Consider the following 17,731-nt stretch of genomic DNA (forward strand, 5'->3'; position numbering starts at 1 on the left):
TTGGCTTGTTTGAGGAGGGTACGAACGATGTCGTTGGTGGTGCATATGAGGCGCTCGGCCTTGCCATTTTGAGGTGATGTATGTGGACACGAGAAACAAAAGACGACGCCGTTGGAAGAGAAGAAGGAGCGAAGGGAATTGTTGATGAACTCGCCACCATTGTCACATTGCATTCCTTTGATGATTACATTGAATTGGGTGTTGACGTATGTGAAGAAAGGTTGTAGTATGGTTGAGGTATCCGACTTGGCACGCATTGGAAATGTCCAGGAGTAGTGGGTGAAGTCATCTAAAACAACCAAATAGTATTGAAAGCCCGAAAAACTTACAACCGGAGATGTCCACAGATCACAATGAATCAAATCAAACGGTGTATAGGTTTTACTAGTGGAAGAGGAGAAGGGGAGGCGAGGTTGCCGGCCAAGCTGACACACACTATAGGGCGTGTGGGCGGGCTTATTACAATCATGGAGAAAATCCTTAGACAAAGTAGCTAGGGTTTGGGCGCTAGGATGCCCAAGGCGACGATGCCACAAATCCGGTGAAGAGGTAGCGGCAAGGAGAGCAGACGCCGGGGTCGGTTTGTTGCCAATGAAGGGGTAAAGATCGCCATGGCTAACGGAGATCATGAGAACCCTCCGGGTGCGAAGATCCTTCACAAGAAAACCATAGGGGTAAAACTCAATAGAACAAGAGTTATCTTTAGTAAAGCGACGAACAGAAATGAGGCTAGTGACGACATGTGGTGAAACGAGTATATCAGTGAGACGAAAATCGCAGGGAGAGAGAGTGGTGGAACCAGTGGCTGTGACAGGTAAGTGATGACCATTGCCAACGACTATGCGAGATGGAACATGCTGTAACGAAGAACTAAACTTAGTCAAGTTACCTTGGTTGCCTGTTACGTGAGAGGACGCGCCACTGTCGAGGTACCACTCCGGGGCGGGGTTGGAGGGGAACCCGCCGTTGATGTAGGCGGCGTTGAGCATGGCGAGATGTTCCCAAGACTAAGGCTGCTGCTGGTACACCGCTGGTGGTGGAGGAGGAGCGGCCTGATACACGGGGTAGGCTTGAGCGTGGGAGCCCGGGCGCGGACCGAGGACACCAGCGGCATTCGATGGCACCCAATCCGATCGTGGAGAGGGAAGCGCCATGCCGTAGGGCGCGAAGTAGCTGGTGAAGGGGGGCAGCGGGAGGGGAGAGGGCGGGCCCCGGCCACCGTTGTCGCCACGGCCACGCCCGCGACCACGCCCACCGCCATCGGAGGTGCAGTCACCGCGGCCAGGGTTGGTAGGTTGCTGCTGAGGAGGACCCTGGGAGCGGTTGGGGAGGCGCTCACCGGCGCGGTCGCCGTGATCTCCCGAGCCGCGCGCGCCCGAGTCGGAGCCGCTGCTTTGGCCGCGGTCACCGCCGGAGAGAGCGAACGCCGAGGCGCCCTCCTCGGCGGCGCGCTGAGCCTGGGATTCCTCGGCGAGGATGACGCGGGAGAGGACATTGTCGAAGGGGAGCTCCTGATCGCCGAGGACGACACAGATGGTGTCAAGGCGCTTGTCGAGGCCATGGAGGAACTGGGTGGTTAGATCGACCTCGGTGACGGTGTGCACGATATCAGCGAGGGCATCAGTGAGTTGTTTCATGCGCCGCGCATACTCAGCGACCGAGAGGTCACCTTGCTTGAGGTTCCGGTACTGCCGGTTGAGGATCATTAAGCGAGCGGCGCGGTTGGCGAGGAAGTAATCTTTGATCTTCTTCCAGAGGGCATAGGTGGAGGTGGCATTGACGACGTGGTCCACCATAGGATCCACAAGAGTTGCGTAGATCCAGAGAACAACATGGGCATCTAGCTCGAGATATTGGGCGGTGGCATTGGGAGGAGGAGGGTGTTCGATGAGGAAGGAGACACCATAGCGGATGAGCACCATGAGAAAGAAGGATTTCCACCTGTGGTAATTGTGATCGGCAGGGTTTAGGAGAAACTTGATGTGGTTTGTGATGTGGTCCTGGAAGATGGAGGTGCGAGGAGTGGGCACCGGTGGCGCCTGCGGCGCTGGGGAGGAGGAGGCGAAGAGAGGAGCAAAGTGAGATTCGGCGGCATTGGTGCCACCACTGAGGAGAGAAGGGTTCGTACCGAAGATGAACGGCGGTGTGGTGGCAGAAGAAGTAGCCTGGGAGGAGTCGGCGGCCGGTGCCGTCGAGGAGTTGGTGCCCGGCGAGTTGGCGGAGCCCATGGCAGCGGAGGAGGAGGAGGAGTGGGTGTCGAACATGGTAGGTCCTGGCGACTGATACCAAGTTGGAGAGAATTGTTCTGTCCTTGAATTGAATCTGTTACATGGGGTTGCCTAATACACAGGTGAGAGGAAGAGAGGCGCCCAAGAGAATAGGCACGCAGGCCAGGGCGTTGATCCTATATACATGAAGTTACACAGTATACACACACGTTACAGTTTAACTTTTTTAGCCATGCGACGCAGCTCATATAAAATGTCTGGACATGTCCAGACTCCCGAAATTCCACAAACTAGCATCAAGTCGACGAGGTTTGGGAGAGTCTGGACGTCCGTCGCACCGGACTCTAACAAAGAGGACCCATCCAAAACAACACCCGGAGCCCGTGCATTTTCGCAATCCTACTACTCCTTTTGCACAAAAGTCGCCCCTCTCCCGCTGACCATGGCAGGATTGCCCCCGCTCTAGCCCACACCCGTTCCACCGTCCGCCACAATGAGTGAGCCCATTGCAACGCACAATTATCACTTAACCTTCATTTTTAAAGCTTCTTGATTTTCCTCTTCTATTTTTTTTGCAAAATCATGCAATCATTAAGCCATCCAGCAGTCATGCTAACAAGGACAAAAGGATAACTTAACCTTTTATTATCAAACACAACACTATTTCTTCCTAAAAAAACACAACACTAATTCCGAACCGCCAAATGGTCTAGAAAACAGTTCAAACCCCAACCATCATTAATTGTTTTTGAACATGAGCTTGCTCTTTATTTTCCCTTGTCAACCTAAGCGTACATCCCTTGCATGCAAAAGGAGGATGCAAATCCCATGACCATTGATCAGACCAGTGATGAAGGCCCTGCCCCTACGTACCAAATAAACCGTACGTGGCCTTAATGGCACACGAGTGAGTAGCCAGTTACACGCATGCGTGCATCTGCGCTACAGCTGAAACAGTGCTTAGCTTTTTTTTAGGGAAGGCCATCATGGCTAGCTTTATTAAAATTAAACAGGAATTACATCATCCACAAGGTTTGAAACTAGGCAGCCCGGAGGCTCCCCCGTCCAACTACTAGAAATCTTATTACAAAAACCATGATTAGCTAGCACATGCGCCACTTGATTATTACAAAAACAGTGCTTAGCTTTATATGTACAGAGCGGAGGAATGTGCTGGAACAGGAGAGGCGTCGAACAGGAGCGTACGTAAATGCGGTACGTACGTTACATACAGGGATGCACTACCAAACCGATCGGTCACACGCGCGATGCATTGATCGCCATCAAGTGATCGCATGCACCCACCCACCAGCATGCATGCACTTAAGTACATGTTCGTCGCGCCTATTGATCCATCGATCCATCCCCAAGGCCCCTGCCCCCATGCATGTTTAACACCATGTACGTACCAACAATCTACAGGACCTGGCGACCTGCGGACCTAAACCTAAAGCAGTCTGGTATGAGGAACAAGTATCAACAATTCGACCATATGGGAAAGACATGGCGTGGGAAATGGGTGTTGCTGCGGCCGTCGATTATTTACACTAGGTTAGAACAACCTAGTCCACTATAGTTTAGTTGAAGTATGTCGAAAATATAATGAATGGGCTCTGGTTTAGATGAAAATCATCAGATTTACTTGTAATTTGTCCGGTTTATTGAAATTTGATTTGAATGTATGCGAGCATGGTTGAACCACAGGCTCACGTATCACCGTCCGCGGATACGACCGTACGCGTCTGCAGATGAATACGGTGTCCGATTTAGGGTTCGTCATTGTACATACCCTTACACAACATATACTCCTACTACAGCAGTACACCACAACCACGCAAGGCTCGAACAAGCACAGACAACATATACTCCCACATAATAGCTAAATATTAGTGGACTGACATTAGCTATTATGTCCAGTCGATTTTGAAGAAAGAGGAAGGAGAAGGAAGGAGGACGAAGGGAAGGAAGGGGCTCGCCGGAGGGCTACCCCATTATTTATATTAGGGTGAGGGGTGGGGGCGGAAGAACAGCGGTGGTGGGCCGATGGTGCAACTTCACCGGAAAAAATCTTCGTCGGCGTTGGGGTTAGAGGGATGGTCGGGGGCGGCGGCAAGACCGGCAGTGCGGGGTGGTTCCGGGAAGGGAGGGGCGGTGAGGCTGCGCGGGAGCGCCGCTGGCCGTGGGTGGTGGATGCAGGCGGTTCGACTGGCGACCCATGCGGAGGTCTGAGAAAGAAGAAGAAGAAGAAGAAGAATAGCTCGAGGAAGAAGAAGGGCCAGGCACTGTTGGATGTGCATCGTACGTCCCAAAAGCATCGAATGGCCCAAATTCAAAAACCAGGCGACTTACATCTAGCCATTCCCGTACTCCCAACTACAGCAGTACCAAGGCCCAAGGGACAAAGGAAGGAAGGAACAAACCAACAACCTGATGGTAGCACGGATGATCGCCATGAAATCCCATCATGCATGGCATGGCATCCACCCAATCATTCATGCATTCACGTACATGTTCATCGCAGATCGCACCATTCATCGACCCCCATGTATATATGGGCCCATATTTAGCTAGCCCCCTTAATTTCTCCAACAGACCCATATGAAGTACTAGTAATGTGACAAGAGCTCTAACCTAAATTAGTTTGGTCTGAGGAGTACGTGAGATATCCCATCACTCCATGAGTTAAGTACGTGAGGCAGGGCCACACGCCATGTGCTAGTGTTGCACGCACCAGACAGGCCGATGGACAGTATGATCGCTCGCATGTACGGTCAAGATGACCTCATTCGGACCTAGCTAGCAGCTCTCTCACCAGCCAGCATCAATGCTAGTTATGCTCCACGAACGCACGGCACAAACCAGCTTGATTCATCCATCCATCCACTATGTGCTTGCTAATTATGATATCATATGATTCCAAACGCAAATAAGGGACAAGGGAGAGAGACAAGCAGCTAGCGGAGATTAGTTGCAGTGTTGCGCTCGATGCATGGGCGCTTTCGCACACAGGAAGGATTGCACATCCCTGTGGCTGTGGGTGCACCATCCGCAGCACAGTTGTCGCCTCGCGCCCACCACACGTGTGCCTGCTTATTTGCCCATGCTTTGGTGTTAACGTTTTTTAGAAAAGGAGGATATACCCCCGGCCTCTGCATCTGGACGATGCATGCAGCCATATTATTAATTATTCACAAAGACCATACAAGGTGATACATCAATAAGCCTGAAGCCACCATCTTGGCAACACCGTTGCTACTCCTATCCCCTTGATGAAGGCGTGCCGAATGTCTGGGCCTAATATCAAACAGACATTGCATCAAAGCCTAACATCTAAAGCCGGGTGTCCCATCCAAGACACTACCTGGATTGGGTCCCACACCGGTCTGGCACACTCACAGTGAGCACCGCACGCTGCAAGGGCCGTCACCTCCATCATCCCTCAGTCCATCCTCAGAGCAGAACTGAAGCACCGACCTTGCCAGGCCTATCCGCCATCAACGCCACCATGACGCCAGACAGCTTCCTCCTTGAAACGAAAATAGATTTCCGCTCTGCTTTATAAATAAGGCAACATGATACAAGTACATTTGATTACTAAGCTCTCGTTAATTACCGACAACATTGACTCAACTAGCGTGTATTGCAGATTTACCGCATTGAGCAAAAAATGTTCAGAGTTTCATGTGTTTCGATGCGTTTCTTTAGTTCATTCGAATCATTAAAATAACATGGAACATCCACTCGTTTGGGTTAAGATTTACCTGGTTGAAGCTTCGACTAATTTCACACTTATTGGCGTTGAACGCTACATCCTGGTCCACCGTGTTTGATCAGTTAAAGTATCTACAACCGGCATCCCCAAATCCTCCTCAAACGTCCACGGACGCGACCGGTCGGTGACCAGGTGTTAAGATCTTATATATATTTTTTGAGGCAAAATAGATGCTCTTATAAGCTTAACTTGTGTACGCTGCCCGCCGGTCGTCATCTGCCACAGTTTTGACCTAAAAGTTTGCGCTTTCATACGAGGCCATCTCACCCATCTTGTGATTCTCTCTTCATTCATCTTAACTGAGCAAACACCAAATAATTATCCAGGCAGGAGAAATATCCACACAGCTACTCCCTATTCGATCCATATATCTCTTGCCGTCCGTGTCATCAGACAGACCACTCATGAACAGTCACGATCACACACCATGCGTCTCGAGCTAGTTGATCCCAAGAGAATCATGCAGGGATCGCAAGACGATGAAGACGATAATCTAAAGTAGACCATTCCGAGAAAGATGCAGGAAGCATCCAATTCAGGTCCACAGGGATATATATACAGGGGATCTCCATGGACCATGGACTGATGGACCACTGTTATAACTGCGTACCTCACCTAATATAATCACCTGTTTTTCTCCAATTAATGGAGCTGGCCCTGTGAGATGCAACAAGAACAAGAGCTCTAAGCTAAAGTAGTTTGGTCTGAGTAGCATTGTATTACCTCGTATGTTCAGTCCATCAAGATGTCGTTCAATAAAATAAAAGGTTAGTCAAGTTTATTTTGGTGGCCGAAAATGAAATGAATTTGGCAAAAAAAAAATTTACTCAACTAAATTTAGGAGTTCGGTTAGATCCGGTCAAAACTTAGTGGGGTAAATTTACTCCACTAAAGCTAACTCGGAGGTTTGCTCTGCTATTTTTAGGGGATCGACTAGAGATGCCCTAAGTTAAAGTAGTTTGGTCCGAGGAGTATGCTATTTCGTCACAAGTTCGGTCACTTGATCAGTTAGGTACTCGTGCACCGTGCTAGCATGCATGCTGCAAGGGACCTTCTCATCCTGATGATCTCTGTCTGCCACGCATGGATGCTACTTAATCATGCCATGGACACGCATCCGGCACACATCTTGATTGATCGGTGGATCCACCATTCTACCTTTGCATTAGCTTGCTGTAACAATCATGATACAAAGCCAGGACACAAAGGGACGAAGAAAATAGACGAGCTAGAGGAAAGAAAGGTTGCAGCTGCGGTGTTGCCATTGGAGGGATCATGGATGCATGGGCGCTGTCGTCGGCTCGTCGCACAGTAGCCATAGACAGGAGACAGCAGATTTGTCATATCGTCGCGTCGCACACATGCGTCTGCTTATTTTCTCGGTCCTGGGATGTTAAAATTGGATGTTCCCAACATTAGTCATCCGTTCAATTCACACACGTACCGTAGGTTGCCGGACTGACTGACATGGGGACTGAAAGATTCAGAGTTTCAGGTGTTGGATTGCACTTTCCAACCAAAGAGAAAAGATTTCGAGCGTTGACTCATTTCTACCGGTGAAGGTTGCCACTAATTCAGGGTGAGGACTGACGAATTATCAGCATGAGTTTTTCATTTTTATTTATTTATGTTTTTGAGCTATGGGGACGTTCTGTATGAATTTAACTGAACTTCTTTTTTTGTTGGGAGCTAAGCTGAACTGGTCAAATCCTTAATTATCCGTCACAGTTTAGCCGAGCAGTTTTAACATAGTTCCTCTTACATCCTCCTCACATGAGAGATAAGAGTATATAACAGATCTAAGCCGTTGATTTCACTAAGTAGTGAGTCTGAGTAACTCTGCCACTGAATATAGTCTTTTGTGTTTCACGGTGGCATGAAGTCACTAACGCCCAATACTCTAGTGGCTAGCAACAGGCGTGCCTCTATAATAGGTCTTCTGTTTGATTCCGAGTGGCCGCATTTTTCTTATTTGGAATTTTTATGCTGCACTATGCACCGTAGCGCCACGCTTGCTAATGGGGCAGCTCAGTCAAGGGCTCCCTGTGCGGCCCGTGACAATTAGACGCAATGCCCAGTGGCTGCGCAGCCAAACAAAAATACCGAGACAAACAAACAGGCCCAAGGCAGATAAATAAATAAAAAGGGACCCAAATTGGGTATTTAAAGAGGGTGCATCTCGAATATGGAGTTGACATCCAAATTCGAGTAGCCAATCTCGGGGATGGCGAACATGATCTACTCGTCGCACGTCCAACAAAGACCATTGTTGAGCCAGAAGGATAAGAGCCTCACCACAATTTTCACATCTTCCACATCCGTGACTGTTGACGCAAATGCAGGGGTGTCATCCAAGATGGCGGCTTTTCGCGGCACCTGCACATGGTAGTAAAGCTCATACGAACATGAAAACATATTAGACTAAAACAGTGGACACGCAATTGTAATCTACATAACTCTACCAACCATGAAAGACTAGTTAGGACTATCGGGGCTTGAACCCTTCCCCCCACCTTATGTTAAAGCGTGGGAGCCCCCTCCCCTGTGCATCACCGCGCTATATTTATGTATTATTTCTTTACATTTGATGGAAGCGGTTTTTTACCATCTCGTGCCATTCATAGCGGAAATCTCATCCGTTCTTTCGCTCATTGTGATGAGCGCTACATGCACGTGGCGATATCTGCGTCGTTCGTTCTATCCTTCATTGGAAACCTCCTTCATTACGTGGATTTTTACCATCTCGTTCTTTTCGCCCATTGTGATGAGTGCCGCATGCAGACTCGGACGAGGTGGGTCCACTCCAGCGTCTCGTATCTCATTTGACTAGTTTTTTTTCTCCCACAACATTTCCACCGCGTGGCCCCTACACTTATGTTCAAACCTCCGATTATGCCTTCCTACCAATACAGGAGAGAAGCCGGTGAGGAGCTCTGCTTGCTCTCAATCAATGGTGGCGAGGAGTGGCCACACTGGAGAAGGCTGAAACTCAATAATGTCCCTAGATTTTGGGCGATGGCACTGTCGAAGGAAGGAGATATCTCTTCAGTTTAATTATGGATTTTTTATGTTTTTGAGCTATGGAAACGTTTTGAATGACTTTAACTGGACTTGTTTTTGTGGGGAGCCGAGCAATTTTTACATAGTTCCTCTTACCTCCTTGTTTCAAATAAGAGATAAGAGTATATAACAGATGTAAGCCGCTGATTTCATTAAGTAGTGACTCTGAGTAACTCTTACCTTCTTGTTTCCCATGTAAAAAGGGGAGGTAAGAGCGATCAAGTTAAAATTTGCCTAGCCTCAAAGTTTCTGCTTCTAGCCTGGGACGGGCCATCTTATTCATCTCGGGTGCTTATTTCTCGATCTTTTCGGAGGGAACACAGAGCATGGGAGGAGAGAAACTCCAACCATGCATGATCTCTTGTCGCCTATACCATCATTGGCTACTAATGGATAATCATGGTCACACCATATAGAGTTTTTTTTTGGAGACACTTCCGAACTATTCATAATTAATCTTGGTAGTACGAAGAACACCAGAGGTAACAAAAATTATAAACAGGTCCCTGGATCCCCAAGCGATGACTACAAGGACTGGAACTAGTCGAAGACGATCATGGTAGTATGTAAAACACCAGAGGTAACAAAAAAACAACCAGGTTCGTGGATTACTTAGCGACGACTACAAGCAGTGAAGTGAGTCGAAGCACATCGCCCTCATCACCCCTTCCACGACAGAGCTAAGCAAACCTTGTTGTAGTAGACAGTCGAGAAGTCGTGGTGCTAAACCCCATAGAACTAGCGCACCAGAGCAACAACCATCGCCGATGAAGAGAGTCCTAAATCAAAAGGATCAATATGTAAACACCCAAACAAAAACGAACGAAGATAAGATCCAAACAGAATCACCGAAGACCATCACCGACCGAATCCCGCAAGATCCGATGCATCTCTACATGCGTTCCAACGATGGTGGATGCACCAATGGGATGGGGATCAAATGTGGGAGACATAATTCCTACAGAGAGACATTGCCGCCTCCACACAACCCTAACCAAGATGATGAACTTAACAAAATCGAGAGCAAGGTCCCTCCCACCATATCTAGTTGATCCCGAAAGAATCACCACAAAGCGATCTAAATAATTGAGTATAACAAACACCGCCAAAGAAAGATGCGACAAACCACCTATGACTTCATCAAGTCTCCCTTTCTTTGGTCGAAGGGTTGGCCCATGGGAATGACTTGATGCACTATCGCCCTTCAACCCTATGAGCGAAATGTAGCAAAAGGAGGGAAAATCCATTGAAGGTCGCCGGGGAGGTGGATCAATGGCCGCACTGGTTGCTACCCATGTTCGAGCTGTCTAAGTGGCGTGTAAGCTGCGGAAGGAATGTCGGCTATTTTTCAGCTTAAGGAATGATCAAGGAGCATCGCCACGTTTAACTAGTCGAGACACATGAAGAGCAAGGGTAACCAGATTTTGATTTTCAGAGGAAGCTTGGCTTTCCAGAAGATATGTCTGGTCCGTGGTCTCTGCTTACATATGGTTTTACATCAAACCATGTAAGAGAAGACACCACATACGCCAAGTCCTGTTCCAGTCATTATTCTAAAAATAAAATAAAAAGTCCAGTTCCAATTGGGATGGTCTGCCTCATTATTCAAGGCCTCTCATTTGCTCAGCTTACCCTTCTCCAACAGACCAGTTGCAACTTGCAATGCAACTGCAAAAACATACAACCACACAAAATTCCTCACCCCAACCATTTCCTACAAAATTGCACAGCCATCTCTCTGTCATGATCAGCAACTTGCCTAACATTGCATCCCACATCATTTTATTTATGCACAGAATCCCACATCATTATGGAAATCAAACATGCTTGGATACTCATGTCGCAGCAGGGCAGTTGATCATCAACCGCACCAGGCCTGCATCCTCCCCAGAAATCAGAAATCAGCCTGTCTCCCATATGCAACTACCGTACGTACGTAGCTCCGTCCAACAGATATAACGGCTTTGACTTTGATCGGATCTGCTGCCCAATAAAACAGAATAGGTATTAGTAGCTTTTTCTGATCACATGCATGACAGATTCCGATAAGAATCTTTTACAACTTCTCCTAACGATATATGTATACCTTGTCACATGCCATCTCCCCTGCCTGTCCCCAATCTCCAGCACCACTTGCACAAGAAAACTAACATTAAATCTTACTACAAGATTGTGATTTTTTTATGCCCGCAAATTCCAGGTCATAGCACCATTTTTTTTAGCATTGGTCTTAAGCAATCTATACATGGCCATATGGTAGGTGTGATGATTGTTTTTTCATACTCAATCTATCTGCAACATGTAACCTTGCTGCATGCCACACACACACACACACACACACACACAGCTAGGCACACCTCATGCGTATCCTGATAATTAACCTGGCCCCGTTGACCTGTCTGTCTGGTGATTATTTCTTGGTCTTCCATGGAGGAACACTCACACATGCAAGAGGAAAACCCATATCATGCCACCTCCTCCTTCTTCCCTCTTTGCTGTCAATCTCACTCATTCATCAGACCACTCATGAACCATCATGACCACACCATCTCAAGTTGAAAAACTCATACCACACAATTTGCAAAAAAAGAAAAAGAAAAACTCATACCACACAACACACATGAATCATGATGATCTCTTGCCGTCCATGTCGCCGGAGAGAGGATCAGACTGCTCATGAATCATCATGATCGTCTCAAGTTGATCGATCCCAAGGGAATCATGGATGGATCGCAAGACGATCAAGAGGATAAACTAAAATAGATCACCCCGAGAAGGATGCAGGAAGCATCGTATTGAAGTGGACGGGGATAGAACAGGGGTGCAGGGGGAGCCCTCCTGTTCACTGATTGCGGGCTTGAAAACCCAGCAGCCTGACCTGTCACGAACCCACTGCCCATCTACGAAACCATTTCATCAAGTGGCAACGGCATGCATCCAAAACCCCTCCATACCCACCAAGAACATGGAGTCAAAACCGCGCTCATGGTCGATCGTACAGTGCGTCGCACGCACACCGACAGCGGGAAGAAGAGGGATCGATTGACGGGGATGTGGCATGAGCATGAATGATCAACATTCAGAATATAAAACTGAACCAATTAGCTAGGGTGGTCTGAACTTGTTGTGTTGCTACTGCATCTCAGTGCTAATTAACTGTTGGTGTTTTATAATCTCGTGTAGGCCACAGCACATCTCAGTCAGTAGTCTCTATTAAAAATGGTCCTCCAGAATCAAAGTAGAGTATCTGCTGAAGGTATAAAAGGCAAACAGTAGGTATGTACTATGTCTGTGTGGATGCTGAGTGTTGAACAGGTGTACTAATTAACTACACTGAATTAGAATGTCTGTAGATATGACTGCGACTTAATTGGAATGTATGTACACATCATGAAATAGTAGTAGTATTTATATGTACTATATACGTCTGTGTGGATTCTGATTCAGAATGTAGACCGGATTAACTTTGATGTTCTGGTTCAGAATTCGAATGCAGACTGGATCGACCAGTATGTTCGAGCCATAAATTTGCACCCTGAATGCCTACATGGACAGGTGTACTGATTAACTGTTGGTATTTATTTATGGCCTCCTGTAGATCACAGCGCATTTCTGTTAAAACGTCCTGGAGAATCAACACGGCAGGTGTATCTGGTCAAGGAATAGAAGGCAAATAGTATATGTGCATGTCTGTGTGGATGCTAGGTGATAGAACATGGCACCAATGCATTCCCTTAACATTTCTGTTGTGCTGCTGCTGCTCTGCTGAGAATCAAATTAAGGCGATGCATCATGGGCTGCCCGCTGCAATTAGGCAGGCGGCGAGCGATCAATTTTCAGCTGTGCTGTTGATCACTCGCTGCTGCTAATCCGGCGTGCACGTGACGCGTAATGAATGGGTTAAAGCGATTGCATCATGGGCCTTGATGCAATGCAACGCAATTATGTGAGGCATCAGGCCATGGATCAATTCCATTGCTGCTGCTGTTGCTGCTGCTCAGGGAGAGAGAGAGCATTCATATTTCATAATCATGCATGCACTTGCCAGGTCTCTTTAGCTAGCGGTGGAGTTACCAGGACCATGCATGCATGTCTGTCCTGTGTCCGTCTACTGCTGCAGGACAGGACAACCACACCGGGATAGGTAGGAGAGGACGGAGGGTGCGCTAGTGGCAGCAACAATGGCGACCACTATGGCAGTACACTATATATACCCCTGCACCCTCCAATTCCTCTCAGCAGAACCACAAGCAGTTAGCACCCCGCATTGTTTCTCTGTAGATCACTAACAGGTTGTAGAGAGAGAGAGAGAGAGAGAGAGAGAGAGAGAGAGGAGGAAGGAGGGAGAGATGGGGAGGGATCAGCAGGCAGGTGTAGGTGCAGGCGCGGCGGCGGCGCACCGGGAGAAGGTGAAGCTGTTCATGGGGGTGCTGGCGCTGCAGTTCCTGCTCGCCGGCTTCCACATCGTCAGCCGGGCGGCGCTCAACATGGGCATCAGCAAGCTCGTCTTCATCGTCTACCGCAACGTCATCTCCCTCGCCCTCCTCGCCCCCTTCGCCTACTTCCTCGAGAAGTACGTCCGCGCCTCCACCATTCTTCTCGATCTGCTTCTTCTTCCAGCAATGGCGGTGGACGGTTTTCTCAATCCTGGTGTGTTTGTTCTTTTTTTTCTTCAGGAAGGACCGGCCGCCGCTCACCTTCTCGCTGCTGGCGGAGTTCTTCGTGCTGGCGCTCATCGGGATCACGGCGAACCAGGGGTTCTACCTGCTGGGGCTGTACCACCTGTCGCCGACCTACGCGTCGGCGATCCAGAACATGGTGCCAGCCATCACCTTCGTGCTGGCCACGGTCCTCCGGCTGGAGCAGGTGGACCTGGGCCGGCGGCACGGGGTGGCCAAGGTGGTGGGCACCGTGGTGAGCATCGGCGGCGCCACGGTGATCACGCTCTACAAGGGCCTGCCGCTCTTCAGCCACAACCTGCACGTGCAGGCCGTCCTCTCCTGGACCTCCGGCAGCCCCATCTTCAACTGGACCCTAGGCTGCGTCTTCATCCTCGGCCACTGCCTCTCCTGGTCCGGCTGGATGGTGCTCCAGGTGCCGGTGCTCAAGCGGTACCCGGCGAGGCTGTCGGTCATCTCGCTCACCTGCGTCTTCGGGCTGCTCCAGTTCCTCGTCATCGCCGCCTTCACCGAGGAGGACCTCAGCCGGTGGAAGGTGCAGTCCGGCGGGGAGCTGTTCACCATCCTCTACGCGGGGCTGGTGGCCTCCGGCGTGGCGTTCGCGCTGCAGATCTGGTGCATCGACCGCGGCGGCCCGCTCTTCACCGCCGTGTTCCAGCCCGTGCAGACCGTCGCCGTCGCCGTCATGGCCGCCGTCATCCTCGGCGACCAGCTCTACACCGGAGGGATCATCGGCGCGGTGCTGATCGTCATCGGGCTCTACTTCGTGCTGTGGGGCAAGAGCGAGGAGAAGAAGACGAGGAGCCAAGACCCGGAGATGGTGAGGCGCCTGCTCGGGGAAGACGGCGGCGCAGCTGACAAAGATCAGCAAGTGAGCACCACTGTCCTGGCGTGAAAGCTGCTGCTTGCTGGATTTGGAGATGTGTGTACTGATGTGGGTGTTTGTACCTACGTTTTTAACTAGTGTTTCAAGCGTGCGACCAAGAAGAAGAAGACTCGTACTAGTTGACGATGTGAACTGCCAAACACACTCAGTCATATTTGGTACCTACTGTGTATAGCCCCTTGTCTTCGAGTTGTGTGTGTGTCTATAAATACACTATGCTCCCTAATTTTGAAGCCCTCCCATTCTATATTGGGGTGTTCGATTTAGAATTTGGTTTATGATTTTGGCTGGGTGAACGATTTTGATTGAGGTTATTTTAAGTTTGGTTCATAGTTTTTATTCGATTTTGTGTGTGTGTGGGTGGGGTGGGGGGGGGGGGGGGTCATATCCAACCGTTGGAACTTTTTTTAGTTATTTGGATTGCTTACCACATGTGTCATGTGTTGTCTCACTGTTGGCACTTAGACTTCCTGTGAAGTATCCATTGGATGATGGATGATGACCTCTTGGGTTGTAACCTTGATGGGCCTGGGCCTTTGACTAGAACATATGTATCCGGGCCTACTTCGTAGGTATTCCCCCGTAAAGTTTTAATCATGACATGTTAGGTGAATGCGGAAGAAAGACGGCAATGTTTCCTTCAAGGACTTGCGTGTTATTGCTATAAAGAAGTTCTTGTAAGGATTGGTTTCATCTAATATGTGGCTTCGGCGTTTCCGAAAAAGGGATGTGGGGCTGAGAATTTTGACTTTTGAGGACCCTGTTTGATCATGTGGTCACAGTCCCAGGTCGTGTCAGAAGTTTCCTTGTCAATGGGATGGAAATGGATAGGGGCGTGCGAGTGCGGCTCGTTTTGTCTCGCGATTCGTGCAGTAATTCAATCCCGAACGAGAGCACGGTAAAAAATAAAATACCTCAAAAAAGTTTTCAGTTTCAACAATGAAACTTACAACTTTTGTATTTAAAACTGTCAAGTTTCAACCAGTTTCAGATATATAATCTCAAACTTTATTTTCTGTCGATCATTGGCACAAAATAATTGATTTTATCGGTCACTCTTACTAAGTTTCAACATTGAAACTTCATTTTTTTTAAGTTGTCAAAATAGATACAAAATGGATCTTATTTGAAAGCACTGGTCACGAGAAACATGAATATGAAAACATAACTTAATTTAGAATTTTCATTTAGAAGATATAAAACTTTAAAAAATCGAAAGCCAAAATTAAAAAAAAAACGCATCAGGGTAATACGTGCCCCTGCGCTTGCGTGACATCCTCTCCCGTCAATGGGAGGCAGTTTAACATCAATCAAGCCTTGTGTGACAACATGCTCTTACGTATTTGTCCATGTATAGATTCACTGCCAAAGACTAATGTTGTGGTGAGATGACCTGGAATTTGTAGGCCTAAAGAAATTAAAGGGTGGTCTTGGGATTCACAGTCTAAAATAGATATTAGCTTGTTGTTTGAGCTGTGGTGGAGATTGTTTAGAGAGGAGATGGCAGGTGACAATGTATCGTTAGGGAAGAATATAAGTTACAGAATGGAATCTGTCATGTGAGCAGAAAGGCTGATTATTCTGCTTCCTCAGCAGATCTGATCAAAGTCAAAGCCGTTATAGATGTATGGTAGTTGCATATGGGAGACAGACTAATTTCTTGGAGGATGCTTGGTGTCGTTTAACTGCCCAGCGACATGAGTATCCACGCGTGTTGGATGTCAATAATGAAGTGGGATGCACTTGTTAAGAGAATGGCTGATAATACGAGTTGGCACTGCAATTTCAAAAGATGGTTGGGGACTCTTGGGGTTAGGATTTGCAGCAGCTGCTGGTCTCTTTGAGAAGTAAGCTGGTGAGAATGGCTGATCATACCATGTATGACCATGTATCAGATCACCGACCAGCTTTTTTTATTTGGACACGTGTAGAGAGTGGCCGGCTGCTCCCTAGCGCTCTAGAGCAGCCGGCCAAAAAAGGAAAAATCTGGTCCCTAATCTATAAAAGGTAATGATTTGTCCCTTCTAGTATAAGGTAATGCGAGTTTCTTCTTCCGTGTTTGAAAGAGTCACACGATTAGTGAATGACCACTTTGGAAGCAGAATTTAAGGACCGTGGCAGATAATACGCGGAATGGTAGCACATAAGTTTAGTTTAAGCTCCCGCGGGTAAATGGCAGTTCAGTTTAGCAATCTTCACTGGGATCGGGATGAATGGTCTTACGCGCATGGACCGACGTAGGCCTGTTTAATCCTGTTTAAGCCCATTTATGATTCTTTTTAATAATGTTTAAGTCCATTTATGATTCTTTTTTAATAAAGTTTTTGGGGGAGATGAACTATCAAGCTAGCTAAAGCTAACTAACTAAATTGGCCTTGCGGGCGCCGTATATTTGCCGTTCACTCCCTCCGGTCCTTTTGACTCTGCATATTAGATTTGTGTCAAGCCAAAAAAAAAAGCTTTGCAAAGTTTGATCAAATTTATATTGAAAAATATCAACATCTACAATATCAAATATATGTGTACTATGAAACTACATTTCATAATAAATCTAACAATATTGATTTGACATCGTGAACGTTGATACATTTTTATATAATTTGATCAAAGTAGAGATATTATGACTTAGCATGAAACTTATATAGGAGTACATCCCTAGTGGTAGGACGATGCCATCGCGTTAGCAATGCAGTGCGTGGGCATGGGCAGGGCAAATAGGGAGGCAGGGCAGATCTGCTGTCCATCGATGGCCCTAGCTATCTAGTGTAGAACGACAGCGCAACTTCTCTCCTCCTCCTCCTCCTCCTTGTCCCTTTGCGTTTTGCATCCTGATCAGCGAGCTAGCTAAGGTGGTTCGACTAATCAAGTTCTGTGCTGCGTGCGTGCGTGCGTGCGTGCGGTGCCCACACAGTGATTGATTAGCCGTTCATGCATGGCTGTTATACCGACAGAAATCAACAAATGAGAAGCTAGGGTCCATGCATGCACCCACACAGGCGCTGTCGTCTTGGCCGTACGTGCGTCCATCGATCTGGTGCATGCAACACTGCACATGGCGTGTGGGCGTGGATGCAGGAGACACTTAACCGAGTGATCCAACATCTCA

At 48.0% G+C, this 17,731-nt stretch overlaps 1 protein-coding gene across 1 annotated transcript; it reads left to right on the forward strand.

Annotated features, from left to right (window-relative positions):
• The first annotated feature begins 13,286 nt into the window (after positions 1–13,286).
• LOC123076848 (WAT1-related protein At3g18200) lies at positions 13,287–14,906 on the forward strand. Its single transcript, XM_044498993.1, has 2 exons — positions 13,287–13,633; positions 13,737–14,906. Exons 1-2 carry the CDS (start codon positions 13,410–13,412, stop codon positions 14,632–14,634), a joined length of 1,122 nt encoding a protein of 373 aa, XP_044354928.1. The 5' UTR covers positions 13,287–13,409; the 3' UTR covers positions 14,635–14,906.
• The last annotated feature ends 2,825 nt before the right edge of the window (positions 14,907–17,731 follow it).

This window comes from Triticum aestivum, chromosome 3D (assembly GCF_018294505.1).
Source record: "Triticum aestivum cultivar Chinese Spring chromosome 3D, IWGSC CS RefSeq v2.1, whole genome shotgun sequence".
Taxonomy (NCBI): domain Eukaryota; kingdom Viridiplantae; phylum Streptophyta; class Magnoliopsida; order Poales; family Poaceae; genus Triticum; species Triticum aestivum.